Genomic DNA, 18,995 nt, shown 5'->3' on the forward strand with positions numbered 1-18,995 from the left:
ACTAGAATTTAAAAAATAAAAAAAATTACAAGAAAATAGACTAAATTGACTAACCAATTGAGCTTTTAACCCTTAAAACCCTAATTTTTCTCCTTCTTTCTTTCTCTTTCTCTTTCTCTCTTTTCCCCTTGTTTCGTTCTATTCTCTGTTTTTTTTCAATTCCTTTTTCTTTTCTTTTATTAGTTTTAATAATAATAATAATAATAATAATAATAATAATATAATATATATTTACTTAATTAATAAGCAATGCATATTTTATTATTAAATACATATGTTTATTATTATTACACATGTATTTACCAACACCATCCACTTGTCAATTTATGACTTAATTGATTATGTAGTCCCTTCACTTTTCCTCCAATCTATAATTCAACTTTCTCCATATATGCAATCTAGTCCTTTCACCTAATTACTCTTAATTTAAACAAATTCACCTAATCAAAACCTAATTAACCAGACAATTACCTATTAAAATGTTTACGAATCCGTTTTACGAAAACGGAGACCCGAAAGTACACTTTTCATTACCCGTAACTATCGGGTCGTTACAAGTTAGGGTTTTGTTTTTTAAAATTAGGATTAGGGTTTAGGGTTTTTAAGTAGGGTTTGATTTTTTTAGGACTTTAGGTTTGTTTTATATTGTTATATTAATTTTTTAAATTTTTAATTTTTTATATATAATTTTTTTATAATTTGTTGAGATGTAAAATTAATAATTATTTAATTCAATTTTTAGAGGGATTGTATTTACACCAATCGTATATTCAAATTATTCGAATTGCAAAATTCAAAGCACATCATAATCAAAACTCAAACTGCTCGGTTTGATTAAATATTCCAGTGCATTATTTTCAAATATCGATATAGGTTTAGAAAATATATCCCATGAATCCCGACATATGTGATGGTTGAGTGGCTAAAATTTTGGGTTTAAATTTTTAGAGAGAAGGCGCTCCACGTAGGACGCTTTTTCAGTGCATGTTAGAGAAAGGCATTGAAAGCCCTCCAACTGGACGCATTTTCAGCTGATATGGCAAGAAGGAAGGTTAAAGATACTACCTTTAGTGGAGATGGAGAAAAAAATTACGTTGAATATACCAGAAAATCCCTTTATTTTTCCTTATGATTATGACTTCAATCTTATATATGGTGTCAATTAGAGGTGTCCATGGGCTAGGCGGCCCGGCCCAGCCCGACAACTTGCTCGAAATATGGGAGAGTTTGGATAAAAATATAGGCCCGAATATATAATATTTTTTTTAATTTTAAAATATTTTTAAAATACTTTTTTTATTTTTTTTATTTTTAAAATAATTTTTTGGTGTTTATTAAAAAATGGGTTGGGCTGGGCTCGGGCTTAGAAATTTTTTCTCGGGCCGAGCCTAGACAAAATTTCAAGCCCATATTTCGGGCCGGGCCGGGCCCGGGCCTAGGACGCGAGCCAAATTTTTTTTGGGCCCGGCTCAGCCCGGCCCATGAACACCTCTAGTGTAAATAAGCCACCACGTCCGGGTGTATTCAAAGCTTGAAACGTCCGGGTGTATTCAAAGCTTGAAACCTCTATCAACTGGCTCCCAAGTTATACTCCAACTCATGACCGCATAATGGCCGTCGACTAGAACATTTACATACACTTAAACTCATGATCGTATAGAATACTATTACCTCAAAACTTGAGTTCCATAGGATGAGCTACTAAAATAATGGTCCTATGCCGACATAGCCTATGAAATGTGTGAAAAGAAATTGATATATTGGCACCAAATGTCAAGGTTCAAGCTTTGGTAACCTCATCCTGAAAAACAAAAATGAAACAGCTTATGAAGAACCAATTCCATGATTTGGTTATTCTATAGTCACAACGAGAACATTGCCAGTTGCCCCTCTATCCATGGATTTCTAGTTTCCACATGCAATTAAGACCTTTAGCTGTATAACTTTTTCTCGAAATGTGGACATCTACATCATTCACACATGGTTTGCATCAACTCTTTTTATTTTTTATTTCTTCCTTTTAATGAATGGCACCTTATTCTACATTCCATTATCCTTCCCTCCCTCCCCCCTCCCTCTTCTGTTAACGTGTGCTGAGTATGAGTCCCAATATCAAATATGTAATTTTCACAGTGACGACAAAACACAACACAACTGAAACTATGATAGATCAGCTTTTCAAGTAGCAGTTGTATCAGTGTTCATACAGATGGCTTATCCTTAAACTTCTTTCTACAGTTGAGATACCTATATTGTAAGTCAATTGCATTTTGTTTCTTTAATAGTTGGATTAAAAATTAAGCTGGTATTTTCTATTAAATATATAATACATATGGACTAATTTTTTAACAAAAAAATTTATTTTGCTATTTCATATAGAGGGACTTACTCGTTATTTTAATTGCAATCTGTGATTTTTTTTAATGTAAAGGCATTAAAATTAATGGATTAATTATGTATTTTATACATAAAAATGTCACCTTGACTTCTTCGAAGGTATCCAGCAAGACAGCCCCAAAATATTAAAAAAGAAGGTAAAGTTGGTAAAAAAACAAAAAAACTGTAGTGGTAGGGACAAGTTAGTGCTGTATCAACTCTGGAATTAGCTTTAAGAGAAAAGAGAGCTCCTGCTGTGAGAACTGCAGCTTTGACTTGGTCCCAGTCTCCTCGTCCCCTTCTCTTAATCCCTCATTTAAAGGCTTGATAATCATGTCATCCACTGCATGCGAGATCTCTTGAACAAAATCAACTATCACTCCATCAATCCCCATCAAATGTTGCATGCAAACAGCTTCAGGCACATTGCTGCAATAACAAGTTTAATTCTATATTAGATCCAACCTTCCAAGCAATCAACTCTTTACAGATTTGAAAAGGGATGCAAGTTTATTTAACAATGTCAACATCAGAATTAAAAAGTGTTGAAGTTTATTAGGAAATTACTTAAGTTTGCCGTATGTGAGGAGAGAGAGCTTAGACTCTTTGATCCTAGGCACTGCTCCTGGATTTCCGAACACTCCTTTGACCTCAGAAACAATCCCTTGTAAACCTCCTTCCATGCACACCTTTATGGCCTCCTCCAGGGAGTTTCTTCTTACATCATAGTAAACTTGAGTCCCGCCGTTCGTTAAGAAGAAAACCTGTTGATTTTCCAAGTTCAAAACATCAATAAAATTGTATATGATGCATAAAAATAATAATAAATTGTAGCTGGAGTCCTTACAGGGTAAGTGTTCTGCAATTTCCTAATCAGTTGAGCAGCATCAGGGTGAAAGCTAGAGAAGATTATGGGCCTATCTTTAGCATACTCAGATACCACCTGTGACATGATAAAGTTCCTATATTATAATAAGGCTTTCTAATTACCAAATGTTGAAAAAAAAAAAAAGCTGCCTCCTTTAATGTACCTGCAAGATGACTTGGAGGACATGGATGAGATGGTCTTGTTGGTAAACAATATGGTCATCAAATTTCAATTCAATATTGAAACCTAAAGAAGGATCAACTTTCTGGAAGGTTTCAGCCAATGTACAAAATGAATCATCAGTTTCAACATTCCAGTTGAGAATTTTGCCATCTTTGGTTTTTCTCAACAAACTCTTCCCTTGTTTCCCTGCTTCTCTCTGGGGTCCAAAGCATAGAAATTCTTCCAGAGATAACTCTGTGACTCTTTTTTCGAAGACAGTACCCTGAAATAAAAATTTAATTTTGGTAAACACAGTAAATAAGCTTAAATAACCTTGCTAATTAAGATGCAAGTTTTGAAGGAAAATATGTAACTTTATGTAACTTACATTTTCTTCAGAGAAGATAAAGTCGTCATGGAAAATGACAGGGCAGTCATCTTTCGTCACCTACAAAAAACCACAATGCCTTTCTTTACTTTCCTGTGATTGGCTCATGGCCAGTTTTTCATCACCTCCGTAGCTTTTTATTTTCTTTTTTAGTTTCTTAAAATCAAAATCTGTTTTTGTTTTATTTTTTTAAAAAAAACACCCCCAAAGAAAACCCACCAAGAAAATAAGCACAAATCAGTAATCTTTCATTTGAAAATAAGAACCAGAAATCGAAATTCATAGTAATGAAAAAAGACTCCAATCTTTCCAAGGAAATATAAACTTAGGGTTTTATTTTATTTTCCTGTTTTTAAAAGGAAAAAATTGGGGAAAATTTTCTTTGGAAACGCGCTTGTAGGCACGTGAGGGAAGAAACAAACCAATCATGAATCATATCATCCACCCAATCCGCTCAGATTAAGACAGAACATCTTGTCGTACGCGGCGAACGTACGACGCTTGTCCACAGAACAACGTGGTTTCACGTGTTCTAGCAAGATCTCACGGTAATTAAAACAAAAAAAAAACAAAGAGGTTCCCCAGAAATAGAAGAGTTACCTGAACGTCGAATTCAATGAAATCAATGGGAAATTTAGCAGCGGAATTGAAGGAAAGAATGGTGTTTTCTTTAATGGCTTTCATTCTCGAATCAGAGCTTTGTAAAATATTCATCCCATGCCCTCTATGCCCTATTACCAAAAACTTCGGTACCTTAAACGTTGCTTCACTGTTCAACTCCAACCCTAAACACAACAAATATATATAAAACCATCATTAGCCAAAAAAGAAGAATAACCCCAGATATTATAATAAAGATGGAAGCTATATATATATATGCACCTTCGGAATTAAAACGAGACGAGTAGAGAGACAGAGAAGCGTTGTTTTCTGGGACTTGGTCGAGGTTAGGGACGTCGGTGACATTAACAGCTTTAAGAGCCATTTATCTTGTAACAAAGGGGGATAGAGTAAGAGAGGGAAAAATTAAGGATCTTTAGTTTGTTTGATTGTGAGGATTTGGAGAGGAAGGGTGTGTGTATTTAAAGGAGGGGGAGGGGGAGGGGGCGTTCCATGAAGGTGAGGAAAAGAGGGATCTTAAAATCAGAATTTAGAATATTCTCTCCCAGTTTTCCAAACCCTAAATTATGCCTTTGGATATTCTTTGTTATAACGTCGGCTTCTGTCTTAAGTTACCCACTCACTGGTTGACATGTCACCTTATTCCGTTAAGTTTAACGGCGATTTTATCTCTTGAAATTTGGTTATTTTTGTTAATTTATTTATTAAAAGGAACTTTTATTGACTAGACCGGGACATAATTTCAACAAATTACTTCAGTTAAATTTTTATCTTTTTTTTGAAATTAAGGTATTCCCATCTCAAATAAGATTTATATTCAAGTCGCGTTAATACTGTTTGTTATTAAAAAAAATCATAAAAATAGCAAATGAATTCATCACATTCACCGAATTTGGTTTAAAAATTCCTTTTCGGGAAGGAGATGGTCCAATTCATTGTGGGTTAGTTGGGATCGGATCAATGTAAAATTTTAAGTTTGAGTTTAAGACGAGATTTTTTAATAAAGATGAAAGCTATATATATATATGCACCTTTGGAATTAAAACGAGACGAGTAGAGAGATAGAGAATCATTGTTTTCTGGGACTTGGTTGAGGTTAGGTATGTCAGTGACATTAACAAATAAAATTTTTTTTAAGCTCAGTCCAAATAAAAAATACTAAATTCGAGCTTGACTCGTCCGTATTAAATTTTTTATATTATTATTTTTATATAAAAATAAAGTTAAAAATATAATATATCAAATACACTAAAAATATTAAAATAAATATTTCCTAACAAATTAAAAATACATTAAAAAAAGTCTTTATACTTAAATAACACTAAGATAATTGCAACTTAGCAACTTCTAAACTAGTAGCAAAATTAATAATAAAATAAGAGTCATATAATATTCAAATAATAATAACAAAATAATAGTAATATAATAGGAAATTGGTAGCAAAACAACATCAAAATGGCAACAAACAGCAACAAAAAAATTAAGCAAATTCAAGTTGGGTCGAGTCGAGCCCACGTTAAAAAATTTTACCCGAGATTCGACCAATTTAGAAAACGGACTTTATTTTTGTCTAAATCTATTTTTAAATCTATATTTTTATCTAAATCCTCTCAGTTTTTGAACAAATGTTGGAGGATGAAGAAATGATCCCACCCATGATTTGTTATTAGATGGAATAAAAAGTAAGTATGAATGTTGTACGGTAGAATTTTCATATTTGGAAATCCTATAAAAGGAATTAGCATCCGGAAGAATTTTATCTCTAATTTATTTAATTTCTCCAAAGAAAAAAAAAACCATCCAAATGACGTACTATGTTGCCAACAGACACGTGGCTGACAAAATAATGTTGGTCTAATTTCATTTTGGTCCCTTTACTATGTTAAACTTTAATATTTAATCATATCATTTTAATTTAACATAATTTAATCCTACTCTTTAATAGCATTGCTAACTAATGACATTAAAGTGAAAATATAAAGATTTACTTTAAGAAAGCTATTCAAGTTCCAAATAATGTGAAATTGAAAATGAAGAGGGACTAAGACTAGAATTGGAGAGATTGTTAAGGGTAAGAAGCAATTGGATGAGGAAGATGACGTGTTTCCACGATAGAGTTGCGTGGAAGATAGTTGTATAAAAATATTATAAAATTCTGCAATGTTTGCAACGTGGGAGTTGTGTCATTAATTGGACACATAGATAAAGATGGGGTTGAGGTGGACTACCTACTTGCTACCTTACGCTACGGCTCTTACTTCTTGGTTTTAAATGGATTAATCAATTAATTATACCAAAATTCAACTTAGTTTATGAAAACAAAATGAACTAATCCAAATTATTTAGTTTTTCTTAATCAAATTTGATTGTGTTATGTAACATCTTTTTACTTAATATTCGATCAAATTTTGAGTATATTGTTAGCAAATTATGTTAATTTAATTTATATTAAGACATTGAGCATGATTTTAATAAATTTGTAATTTTATTAAATTTTACAGTTAATTTTGCATAAAATTAAGTTATATTGCTACATATTTAAAAATGTGATTAATATATTGCAATGTTACCATGGAATTGACTAAGCATGAGAGCAAATTAAATGTCACACATGAACAAGTCATATAGACGGCTAGAGCATGATTGGGTTAAGAAATTTGACTTTAACCTAGTTGAAGTTGGTTGTTGAAAAGACATCTAATTGTGTCTTAAATTGGGCTACAAGAGAAGCCCAAATTCGACAAGCATCAAGAGCAGCCTAAAAATCATGTTTTGAGATAATTAAATTGTGGTCCTTATACTTGCAAAAAGATCACAAACTATCCTCCAACTTCCACCACCAAAACTATCCAACCTATTCCATGAATCAGGGGAGAATAGTTCAATCAACAACTTCCCAACCATACATCCCACAATTCATGGCCGACCATGAGAATGAGAAAATCAAGGGATTTTCATGCAATCTTCAATAACCTTTCAAGCCCTCCATCCACTATAAATACTACCTTTCACTTCACCATCCCTTATCCATCAATAATTCATTCATTTTTCATTCTTTACGCATAAATCCATTCATTCTCCCCATTCCCCTTAGCTAGCAATTCCTTAAGAAAATTCTCTCTTGGTCGGCCACCTTAAGGAGCACTTTACGAAGGATCAGAGGAAGCCACTGCGACTGATTTTCAGAGGACTGCCGAAGTTATTAAACATGTTCGCAAATTATTTTAATGTTTATTCCATTAACAATGATAGCTTAATTTTGTTTCAGTTAGAATGATTACATTAATTTGATGAAGTTCATTTTATTCATGTTTATGATGTTTGTGCCTCAATCATCCATGCTTTCAATTAAATTCATGCATGTATTTCATTCATTAAAATGTGATTGAATATATTAGAATTAGTTTTAATCCTAGCCAGATGACAATTAATGGACACAATAATTGAAAGATGCATACTTAATTTAAATTCTAACCCGATTAAATTAAAGGTTCGTAATAACTCGAGAGAGCCCTATTACCTTGCATAACTTTTAGCTTTGTGTGATTAAAGTGTTTCAAACCTACTCTATCCCTGTTATTTCACAAAACTCTAAGAAACCCTTAGTTAAATATGATCATGGTAGTATGCATGGTTTTCTTAGTAAAAGATTCTAAAAGGACTTATAACTTATATCTGGTTTCAAGTTAATGAAAGATCGAGTTTCCATGTAATACTTTTCGAATATTGTTAAACATGATGAAAGATGAATTGAGTCAAATGTTGAATTGTTCTAGCTCATTCATGTTATTATTGTTGAAGCTTGTAAAATTGCTGCTAAACCATCTCATCTCATTCCTTGCATTTAGATTAATTCATTTGCATTTAGTTAATATCAAATTTATCCATCACATGAAAATTATTGTGTTTTCTTACCAATTCATAATCTTTAATTTTGCAATTATTTTATTAACATATATAGTCCATGTGGAGACGATAACTCTTATATTTACTTATTACTTGATAACGACTGTGTATACTTGCACAAACCTACAGGTTACAATGATTAATGTTTATATAATTCAATTAATGAATATAGGATATAGTTAGACCTGATTATGGGTGCCATCTGTCCAGGTCGAAGATCTGCCTGAAAAATAGGAAGGTTTGGGTAAAAATATAGACTTGAAAAATGAGCTTGAACAGAAAAAAAAGACATATTTTCTAAATGGGTCGAGCCTTAAGTAGGATTTTTTGGCCTAGGCCTGACCCGAATAAATTATTTTGCTGCTGTTTGGCTGACATTTTGCTACTCGTTGGCTACCATTTCACTATTATATTGTTACTATTTTATTGTTATTATTTGGATATTGTATAACTCTTGTTTTATTGTTAATTTTGCTACTACTTTATAAGCATTTTCTTGTTAAGTTGCAATTATTTTAGTGTTATTTAAGTATACATATTTTTTTAATGTATTTTCAATTGGTTGGGAAACATTTATTTTAATATTTTTAGTGCATTTGATGTATTATATTTTTAAATTTGTTTTTATATAAAAAATTAATCTAAAAAAATTAACACGGGTGAGTTGTATTGGGCTTGGATTTAGCATTTTTTAATTTAGATTGGGCTTATGTTGAATTTTAGTCCCATTTTTTGGGCTAGACCAAACTCGAACCTAAACATTTACATTAAATTGGCCCAAACCCAATCCGACCAGACCCATGATAATTCTATATATAATTAGTAATCAAATCAACCAAATTAAGGCTCCTAATACTAGGTTATGTATTGGTAAAATTCCAAAAGAAGATGATGTATAAGATTATTATTGCTAGACCTTTTAATTGGTTTTTCCTATAGTTGTTTTGTTCATGAACCAAACATTAATAAACAAAATATTGCTATATACCCCCTAACATTAGTTCCATGAGCGTCACTAAATGAAGAAAAGAAAATTAAATGAGAAAAAGAAGAGAGTTGATGGATGCAAGGTTGGTAGATGTGAAAACATGATTCAATCATCTATTCATTTAATTGATGCTGATACGCAAACTTAGAAATTGGATCTTGTGCGCTCGATATTTACTTACCAAGACGCTTAGAAGATTCTTCGCCTTCCATTGGCACAACATGGTACGATTGACAGATTGCGATGGTGCCTCAAGAATTTCAAGGAATATTCCATGAAGACTGGTTATCGGCTCTTTCTTTGTGGTTATCCCGAATCAGACGAGGATCAGTATAATGTTGTGAGTGCGGGTACTAGTCCATAGCAAATTCAAACACCTTTGAAAATTAAAAATACAACTTGGAAATTTCTACATAATTTTGTACCCACTAATTTTAATATGTTCCGTCGTCAATTGCAGGGGGGATGCGATGTGTCCTAGGTGTGGCACCGATGCTGAAACTCCTCTTCATGCATGTTGAGATTGCCCGTTAGTGCTTCCCATGTGGTTGGACTAGGGTTTTTCCTAGCAACCGGATCTTTCTAATAAGGGTTTGGCGGCATGGGTGCAACATCTCTTCTCTAGAAGTACCCCTACAACACGATTAACCATCGTAGTCACAATTTGGGCATTATGGTGCTCACAAAATCTTTTGGTCCATAAGAGGATATGATAGTCAAGTCGGGATATGGTTACCTTTATTTCGAGACATGTTCTACAATTGGAACGATTATTCATAGCTTTAGTCATTCAACGCACTCAGATTTTAGGGTTTTGGTAAATACACATAGACTCTTTTATAGGGTTAACTTCGATGTTAGTTTTTCCAATCAGTTGGGTGCTACAGGGGGGAGTTGTCATTCACAATGCCTCGTGTTTGCTTATGGGGTCCACCTGTTTCTGGAATAAGTATGTTTCCTCTCCGTTGACTGCAGAGGCCTAGGCTGGATTATGTTTCCTCTCCGTTGACTGCAGAGGCCTAGGCTGGATTACAGAAGATTCAGTTTGCGAAGGATATGGGCTTCAGATCGATAGAGGTTAAGGGTGACTCAAGGCATGGTCATTTCGAAATTCTAGTTTGCCAGCGTTGATCGATTGGAAGTTAGTCCTTATGCTTGGGAATTAAACCAAATTTCTTTGGCTTTTAAGAAGTGCATTTTTCAGCATATCAAACGTGAAGGTAATTGGTTTGCTCACCTATTGGCAAGAGAAGGTTTTCTCTGTCGATGTGCTACTTGGTGGGTCAAGGATGGTTCATCGACGATTTTGGACATCGTGGAAAGTAAAAAGGGGTGGTTGAGGTGTTCACCTTTTGGCTTTTGGCTCGATATAGAGTTTTCGGGGCGTGGGTGACTTGTGTCAGAATAGATGGTGTGGTGGGTGGCTGGAGATTGACAATGGGTGGTTTGGTTTGGGTTTCATCGGTTGTGGTGCTTGTCTCAAACCTCATTTTATCAGTGTGCTTCTTCTCATCAACTAGTAAGGAACGAATGACAAGTTGTTGGAGACTGTCAGAGATGCCAGAGTTTCTTTTTCTCTCTTTACAGGCATCGGATGGTTACTTTGTGAGCTTTTCTTCTTCTTGCATGTTCAGTTTTGGTCGAGGAAGGCTCTTTATTTGTGGTTGGGTTTTTTTTCTTATTTTATCGGTTTTTCATTTAGGGCTTGTTTGTTTTCTTTGTTGTTTTTCTTTTTTGTATTTCTAGTTATTGCACGTTGTCATTTCGTTCTAATAAAATCCAGCCTTTCAATAAAAAATTATTAATGAATTGGATTAATATAACATTTGGCACCTAAATTTGACATTTTTTCCTAATTTGGTATCTAAACTTTGTTTTGGCCCAATTCAGTACTTGAACGTGACATATTTTTCTAATTTGGTACCTAAATGTTTTTTGAGCCCAATTTGGTACCTGAACTTGACATTTTTTCCTAGTTTGGCACGTAAGCTTTCTTTTTGGTTTAATTTGGTATCTAAATTTATTAAATGTTATACAAATTACATAAAACACTAAGTTTTTTTTGTTATGCTACAAAAATATTGTCAGTATTAAAGAAAATTCATGTTAAAAAAAAGTATTGAGTTATGCTTAACGAATTAATATTAAATAAGAAAAAAAGATTTTTTAAAACCTCAAATTTAAAGAAATTCATTATTTTCAGTTAACAAACAAATAAAACTAAAAGTAATTGAGCATAGAAACTACAAAAAATATCATATCATTTGTCGCATGTTGGTCATACATTGATTATTTTTGCTACTTCATAAAAAAAATTAACATTATTAGTATATTAGAGTAATTCGTAAAACATTTGACAAGTACCAAATCTAACAAAAAAAATAGGTTTCAAATTAGGAAAAAGAGTCAAGTTAAGGTACCAAATTGGACCCAAAAAATTTAAGTACCAACTTAAGAAAAAGTTTCAAATTTAGGTACCAAATTAAGAAAAAGTGTCAAGTTCAAATACCAAATATTATATTAAGCCTAATGAATTGTTAGATTATTTTTATTATTTAACTACTACATGTGATCTGTAATAAAGAAAGTAGCATCATATTCTATTCCTCACTTAGTTGACCATAATTAATTCTAAGAAAATTTAATAAAAATATTCTAGAAAATTATTTAATACTTAACTAGATCAATGATAGAGATGTTCACGGGTTGGGTTGGATCGGGTTTGGGTTGGGTCCATGTAAGGTATCTAGATCAAATTTTTAAGTTAGGGTTCGGATCGACCCAAAATATGGGCTTACTTTTCTACCTAACCCAGGCCCAGTTAAAAAAAAGTAAACCCGTCCCATTCATATTTGATTCTTTTTAAATTATTTTTTATTTAAAAATATATATTTTTAAAAATATAATATACTAAATGCACTAAAAAATGTTAAAATAAAAAAATTTCTAACACATTAAAAATTATTTATATTAAAAAACACAAATAAATATAATAAATTTTATAATTTTGTATTATTTATATTCCAAAAATGCATTAAGAATGTGATTAAAACATGCTACTTTTAGCACTTATCACATGTTTTCCATTTGAAGGACAAAATTCATTCAAAAATATCGGTGGGTTTCTTGTGATATGTTGCAATATGATATAAGATGGCTTTCTAAAACTTGGTCCAAGGATGGGAAAAGCATAAATGTTGTTCCGTGAGTCTAAATATGAAATCTTCTCATCACATCATTCATACTCTCTCCCATTAAAAATAAGACACATCATCTTTTTTTTCTACATTATATGTAGAGTTGAACTAAACTTCCAAACCACTTTCCTTTTTTTTTTTCTTGAAAAATATTTATCAAAAAATAAAAATAAAAATAAAAATAAAGATTAAGATTTATTTTACAATAAAAACAAACCCTGAAACCCAACATCGTCCTCCAAGATATCATTTCATCAGAAGCAAAATCTTTAGCTTCAGAGCACCTCTCAATCATAAGTTTTAGCTTTCTTTTTATATTTTAAACATAATTAAATTATATTGCTTTTCTATTATCTTCTCTACTTGGATTGTATGTTGAATTTAGTTTAATTCTACCAAATTATGTATGGACAAAATCCAATTTCAATTATGATTGCATATATAAAAGCAAATTATATGAGATATACAATTAAGATATTACTTTTATTTTCTAATTCTAGGCTTTATTCTTCACTATAGAATTATGTTTTTATTTTTGTGTGATTAAAACCAATGATTTTTAATTTTTTTTTCAATTCTTTCAAAAAAGATATCTAAAAAAGTCAGCTCGATCAGTTTTAGTAAGTAAAGATAACGTTATTAACTCGATGGTTAGTGTTGATATATGTCCTACATATGTTTATTTTTACATGTCAAATGAAGTAGGTGGAATGGAAAATGTTGTGTTTACAAAAAGATATTGTTATAATTACATTAACAAGCAGACGACAATGATGATTGAAGTCAGGAATGGTCAAAGTCAAAGCAATTGAAGATTTAATATTTTTTTACACAGTTCAAGGGGATCAAGAAAATCGAATAACAAACTTCTTTTAGATAGATGGTAGGTTAAGAATTGATTATGATCGGTTTGGAGATGTTGGTTTTTGACACAACTTATCATACAAATAAATATAATTTGGTATGTGCTTCCTTTGTAGGGATTAATCATCATCGATAAACTGTAATGTCTGGGTGTGCGTTTTTGTTAAATAAGACTGCTGCTTCTTTTGCATGGTTGTTGAAGTCTTTCTTGCAATCAATAGGTAATCATTCACCAAAGACTATAATGATGGATTAGGATCATGTAATTAACAAACCAATCGAATAAGTCTTTTATGATTCATGACACATTATGTTTATAGCATATTTCTAAGACTGCTCCATCACATCTTGGTAGTCTCCATGCAAATGTTGAGTTCCATGCTTTGTTTTATAAGTGTTTGGAAGGTTGTGAATGGGAATTAGAATTTGACGAAATTTAGGGAGTTAATTGAAAAGTTTAATATTAACTATTTTGGTTAATTAATAATATTATAAGAATATAGATATCAAATTATATTAAAAATTAAAATATAAAGATAAGTCTCAAATTTAAGAAAATAAATTATTTTTATAAAATGAAAAACAAAAAAAATAGTATAATATAAAGATATAGATTTGTATAATATTTACATAGAGATTTTACATCGTGGATACGTAAAAAGCTTTGAATCCATGTAGGAATACTTGTTAGGCAGCAAAGAGGAGGATTAATAAAAAAAGAGAGAAATAAAGCTTGACGAAACATTGGCACTGCAAATATAAGCTACTCGATGATGGCCCAATTAAACTCTATATGCCACCCAAGTATTGGTGTCATCGATGTCGTCTTGGAAACTCATTGTGTCACCTTCATATGTCAAGTTAAAACCTTAACTTACAACACTTAGCTGTTTAATATTTCTACATAAGAAAGAGTTTTTAATTATTTTATGCATATTTATTATGTGCAAATTAAATAATAGAATGTGCATGGAACATCAACTCAATCAACTTAAACCAAATATTTTATGCGTATTTAAGCGTTTTTATATATGGGACATCAACTCAATCAATTTAAACTAAGTATTTTATATGTATTTATCATGTGTGAATCAAATATTTTATGCGTATTTATACATTCAGTTAACTTAAACCAAGTAATAGAAGGTGCAGTTTGGTTAATTTTAAAGATCCTGTGCATGTACTAATTATATATAAGAAATAAATACTAAAAAATCCTGTTAGAAGAAGCGAAGAAGCAGGGGAAAAGAGATGCCAAAATAGGGGTAATGGGGCATATTGCATTGGTCAACCCTCCTAAAAACGGATCAATCAACTCTTTCCTTATCATGTTCCACAACAATTTCCTGTCCCTACATTTCCCCCACCACCATGACCATTTCTATTTCAATTCATAGAAATTAAAAATTAAAAACTACACCAAATTAATTCCTTTCTTTTGTAAAAAAGAATACACAATGCAACAATAGTTTCCTCCTTCGTATCTTCGTTTTTTTGTGGCCTTTCCTACTACTTTTTTCTTCTTGTAAAAACTTAGCCATGGAAAAGGATGAAAAGTCATCAAGTTTTAAAATGGCAGATGGCGACGAAAACAAGTCCGAAGTTGACAATAAAGAAGAAAAGGCAGCTGCAGATGAGAAAGAGGAACCAGAGGAAACTGAGACTGATGGAACTGAAACTGAAGAAAAGCCTCAAGAGGCAGAAAATGAAGGAGGCGAACCTGAAGAACCTACTCCTCCACCATATACCCTTGAAACAGCCTTTGAAGATATTGAACATTTCTTGTCAAATCTCTCCACCATCTTGAAGGAGAAGGAGGAGGAGAAGATAGAGAAGGAGAAGAAGAAGAAGAAAGAGGAGGAGGAGAAGGAGGAGAAGAAGAAAGAGGAGGAGGAGAAGAAGGAGGAGGAGGAGGAGGAGGAGAACGAGGAGGAGGAGGGGAAGGAGAAGGAGGAGGAAGGAAAGGAGGAGAAGAAAGAGGAGGAAAAGGAGGAGAAGGAAAAGGAGGAGGTTGAAGATGAAGGTTTAGAGATCCCGGAGTTCATTGAAAAGTATTTGGATCTTCTTGAAGAGAAAATATCTAAGCTTGAATCCACTGCTGCTGAGACAAAAGTGAAGGGGCAACAACCTCCTGAGGATGATCCATTGTTTTTCAAAGTTGTTAGGCAGATATTAAAGCTGTATAAGGATCTATCAGCACCCATCAAACCGGAGTCCAAGCAGGGCCCTTTAATCAACCGCATTTGTGGGATCCATTTTCGTGCTTTGTGTTATCTGGAGGACGAATTCAAGTATCTCCTGGAAGAGTTAAGAAACGTGGAACCTGATCCTAAACAAGAGGTTGCAGCAGCAGCTGCTGCAGATCAAGGCACTGAAGCTGGTGAAGGTGAAGATAGACCTGCTGAGGAATCCAAGTTACAAGAGTATTCTGACCAAGTTTTGGCCTACATGAATAAAATAGCCATGGAGATGATCTCGGGAGGACACGAGTTTGAATGTCGTGAGATTTACATGACCTGTAGGATGCATATAATTGGGGAGACCTTGAAGAATCTTGGGTTCGAGAAGATTAGTATAGATGATGCTCAAAAGATGCCATGGGAATTATTGGAAAGGGACATACCTCCATGGATCACCATCTTTAAACAATGTGCCAATGTCCACTTCCCTGCCGAGCGCAAGTTGGCTGAAACAATCTTCTCCGGTCATCCTTCTTTATATGAAACAATCATCACTAACCTTGCACGTGGCTTGTTCATCCAATTTCTCAATTTCCCTGAAGCAGCTGCCTTTTGCAAGCTTACCACGGAGAAGCTCTTTAAATTTCTCGATATGTACGAGGCCTTGCGCGATAATCTTTTTGCCATTGATAGCGTGTTTCCCAAGGAATGCGCTAATGAACTCAGGACGGAAACAACGACATGCCGTTGTAGGATCGGTGAGTCTGCGATTTGCATATTCTGTGATCTTGAGAATTCAATCAAATCGGATACAGGCAAAACCCCAGTTGCTGGCGGAGCGGTTCATCCATTAACCCGCTACATAATGAACTATCTCAAGTATGCATGCGAGTACAAGGATACAATAGAGCAAGTCTTCAAAGATCATTCCAAGATTGAAAGAGCTGATTCAACAAGCAGGCCTCGGGATTACGAGAGCCGCTCATTAAAATACAAGAAGAATGATGCCGGAGAAGATCGACCCCCATTTCAAGAGCAGTTGATGAGAATCATGGATTTGTTAGATTCAGCTATCGAGGCGAAGTCAAAGCTTTACAAGGATATTTCATTGAGCTGCATCTTCATGATGAACAACGGACGTTACATGTTGCAAAAGATAAAAGGAACAGTAGAGCTCCACAAAGTGGTAGGGGATAATTGGTGCCGCAAAAGATCGTCTGATGTTAGAAACTACCATAAGAGCTACCAAAGAGAGACGTGGACCAAGCTGCTGGGTTGCATAAGCAATGGCGGACTGAATGTGCGGGGAAAGGTGGTGAAACCGGTGCTGAAAGAGAAATTCAAAAGCTTCAACGCCATGTTTGATGAAATACATAGGACTCAAAGCACTTGGGTGGTGTACGACAAGCAACTGCAATCAGAGCTGAGGGTGTCCATAGCATCGGTGGTGATACCAGCCTACAGGTCATTCTTGGGAAGATACTCTCAATACTTGGATCCTGGACGACAAACGGAGAAGTACATCAAGTTCCAGGCTGAGGATATAGAGACTTATATTGATGATCTGTTTGATGGAAACCCAGGGGGCAAGAAAACATAATTAATTCAACATTTATAATTGAGAAAAAAAAAGAAATTCAACTTATTTAGCCTTAAAAATGTTTTTGTACCAAGAAAACAATTGGTTAGTGTTTTTTTATTGATTTAGACAGCAACTTAAGCTGCTTGGGTTGGATGGTATGAATTAAATGTGCCATCATAGAGAAGAAACATGCATTTTTTTTTATAATTCAATTTCTTTTGTTCTTGCATGTATTTTTTTTCATAATTAGTATCTCACACAAATGTATGTGAAGAGCATCATGATCAATGATGAACTCTATGATTTGTGGTTAGTGATTGGCTAACACAGAATATACGTTCAACTCTTTATTAATTATGACCTAGCTTCTTCCTAGTTCTATTTTCTTTTTTATCCTCCTAAAAGTTAACCATTGGCAAATCAACAATCGAAGGCTGGATATCCACCGTTTGGCAATTATGGAAACATAGGAATGCTGTATGTTTCTCTAATACAAAATCATGGTGAATTCAACTTGGCTTTTCAAACACAACAGGCAACGGACCTTATCAGCACAACAATGACGCGAACTAATCAAAATCACAGGTGCTACTCAACCCCTGACATCGACCCAAGAATCCAACTACAACCGTACTATGGTATCCTTTCTCTTCGGTACAACATAAACACATCAAACTATGGTGTAGCACCTGCAATCCATGGCATCAACCCTAATCCTGTAAAATGAATTTGCTACCACTTACCAAGGATCAAGCAAACACCATGTCAAACTGCTCCTTGCTCGATATCTTCTATGGCAACTCAGAAGACTACGCATCCAATGCTGTCGGGTGTATTATACCCAACCAAGAAATGGGAAAAGAATTTCCTCGAGAAAATACAGGTTCAATGGAAATTAGCCCCGATAATGGCTGACATTAGATACGTTGCCAAATATATCTCCTTGATATAGGACATACGACGTCAACCATTGGCCATACAGGAAGAGCAACAGCAGTTGCTGGTTCACATAACCTACTTACTTTGTTTAGTTATGTGATTTTGTTTTGTACCGAAGAAAAAAAGTAACTATTGGCTTGGGTGTTAGGAATATACATTTTTGTTTGATGATTCACAAATGGTCCATTTATTTTGGTTTTGCCTAATCCATTTCAACAACTATAGAATCCAAGTCCTCCTAATTTTACACCTTACAATTACACGGGATACTTATAAATTTATTTTAAACTCTCAAAGGAGAAAAGTGAAATTTATTTTATTTATTTCAGTTTTAATTATTATGTTATGTGCTTTTATTTATACCAGTTTTAACTCACCCGAACCACATCATAATATATGTTTTAAATAAATATTAAAAATGCCCTCAATTTTTTTAAAAAATTAATTAAGGCTCTGCTTTTTTTTTTTTACTTAATTGGGTACTTGAACTGTCAAAATGTATCAAAAAAATCTTTTGACATTTGACTGTTAAAGTTAACTGTCTCTAGTGTTTTTTCAATTAAAGTCACCCCGTGCCACAACCCCGACGTGACATGTGGCAAAAAGAATTATAAAATATAAATTTTAATAAAAATATTTAAAAATTATAAAAATGCATTAATAAGGCACTTTAACCATTAACTTCAATCGTTGACCGTTAAAATTAACGGCCCCAATTTTTTTCAGTTAAAGTCATCACGTGTTTCTGCTCAAAAAAAAAGTCATCACGTGTCGCAACACAACGTGACATGTGACGAAAAACGATACAAAAAATCAATAAAAGTTATAGAAAAATTATAAAATACTTCTTTTGATACGATAATTTTTATAATTCTTTTTACGAATTTTATATTTCTTTATAATTTTCTTATGACTTTATAAAAT

The 18,995-nt window shown here is 33.2% G+C and overlaps 2 protein-coding genes across 3 annotated transcripts; one reads left to right on the forward strand and one right to left on the reverse strand.

The window, feature by feature from the left end:
* Positions 1-2,440: 2,440 nt before the first annotated feature.
* Positions 2,441-4,971, reverse strand: LOC107914174 (glycerophosphodiester phosphodiesterase GDPD1, chloroplastic). Of its 2 annotated transcripts, XM_016842970.2 has the most exons (7): positions 4,677-4,971; positions 4,395-4,579; positions 3,795-3,854; positions 3,408-3,689; positions 3,224-3,319; positions 2,944-3,140; positions 2,441-2,805 (listed from the first exon to the last, which is right to left on the reverse strand). In XM_016842970.2, exons 1-7 carry the CDS (start codon positions 4,777-4,779, stop codon positions 2,580-2,582), a joined length of 1,149 nt encoding a protein of 382 aa, XP_016698459.1. In that variant the 5' UTR covers positions 4,780-4,971; the 3' UTR covers positions 2,441-2,579. The 2 variants fall into 2 exon arrangements, with proteins under 2 accessions (XP_016698459.1, XP_040959002.1); XM_041103068.1 differs by lacking the exon at positions 3,224-3,319.
* Positions 4,972-14,697: 9,726 nt separating this feature from the next.
* LOC107915307 (exocyst complex component EXO70B1) lies at positions 14,698-17,486 on the forward strand. The gene has a single exon (XM_041103069.1). The coding sequence runs from the start codon at positions 14,910-14,912 to the stop codon at positions 17,148-17,150; it is 2,241 nt and encodes a 746-aa protein (XP_040959003.1). The 5' UTR covers positions 14,698-14,909; the 3' UTR covers positions 17,151-17,486.
* Positions 17,487-18,995: the final 1,509 nt, after the last annotated feature.

This window comes from Gossypium hirsutum, chromosome D10, assembly GCF_007990345.1.
Source record: "Gossypium hirsutum isolate 1008001.06 chromosome D10, Gossypium_hirsutum_v2.1, whole genome shotgun sequence".
Taxonomy (NCBI): Eukaryota; Viridiplantae; Streptophyta; class Magnoliopsida; order Malvales; family Malvaceae; genus Gossypium; species Gossypium hirsutum.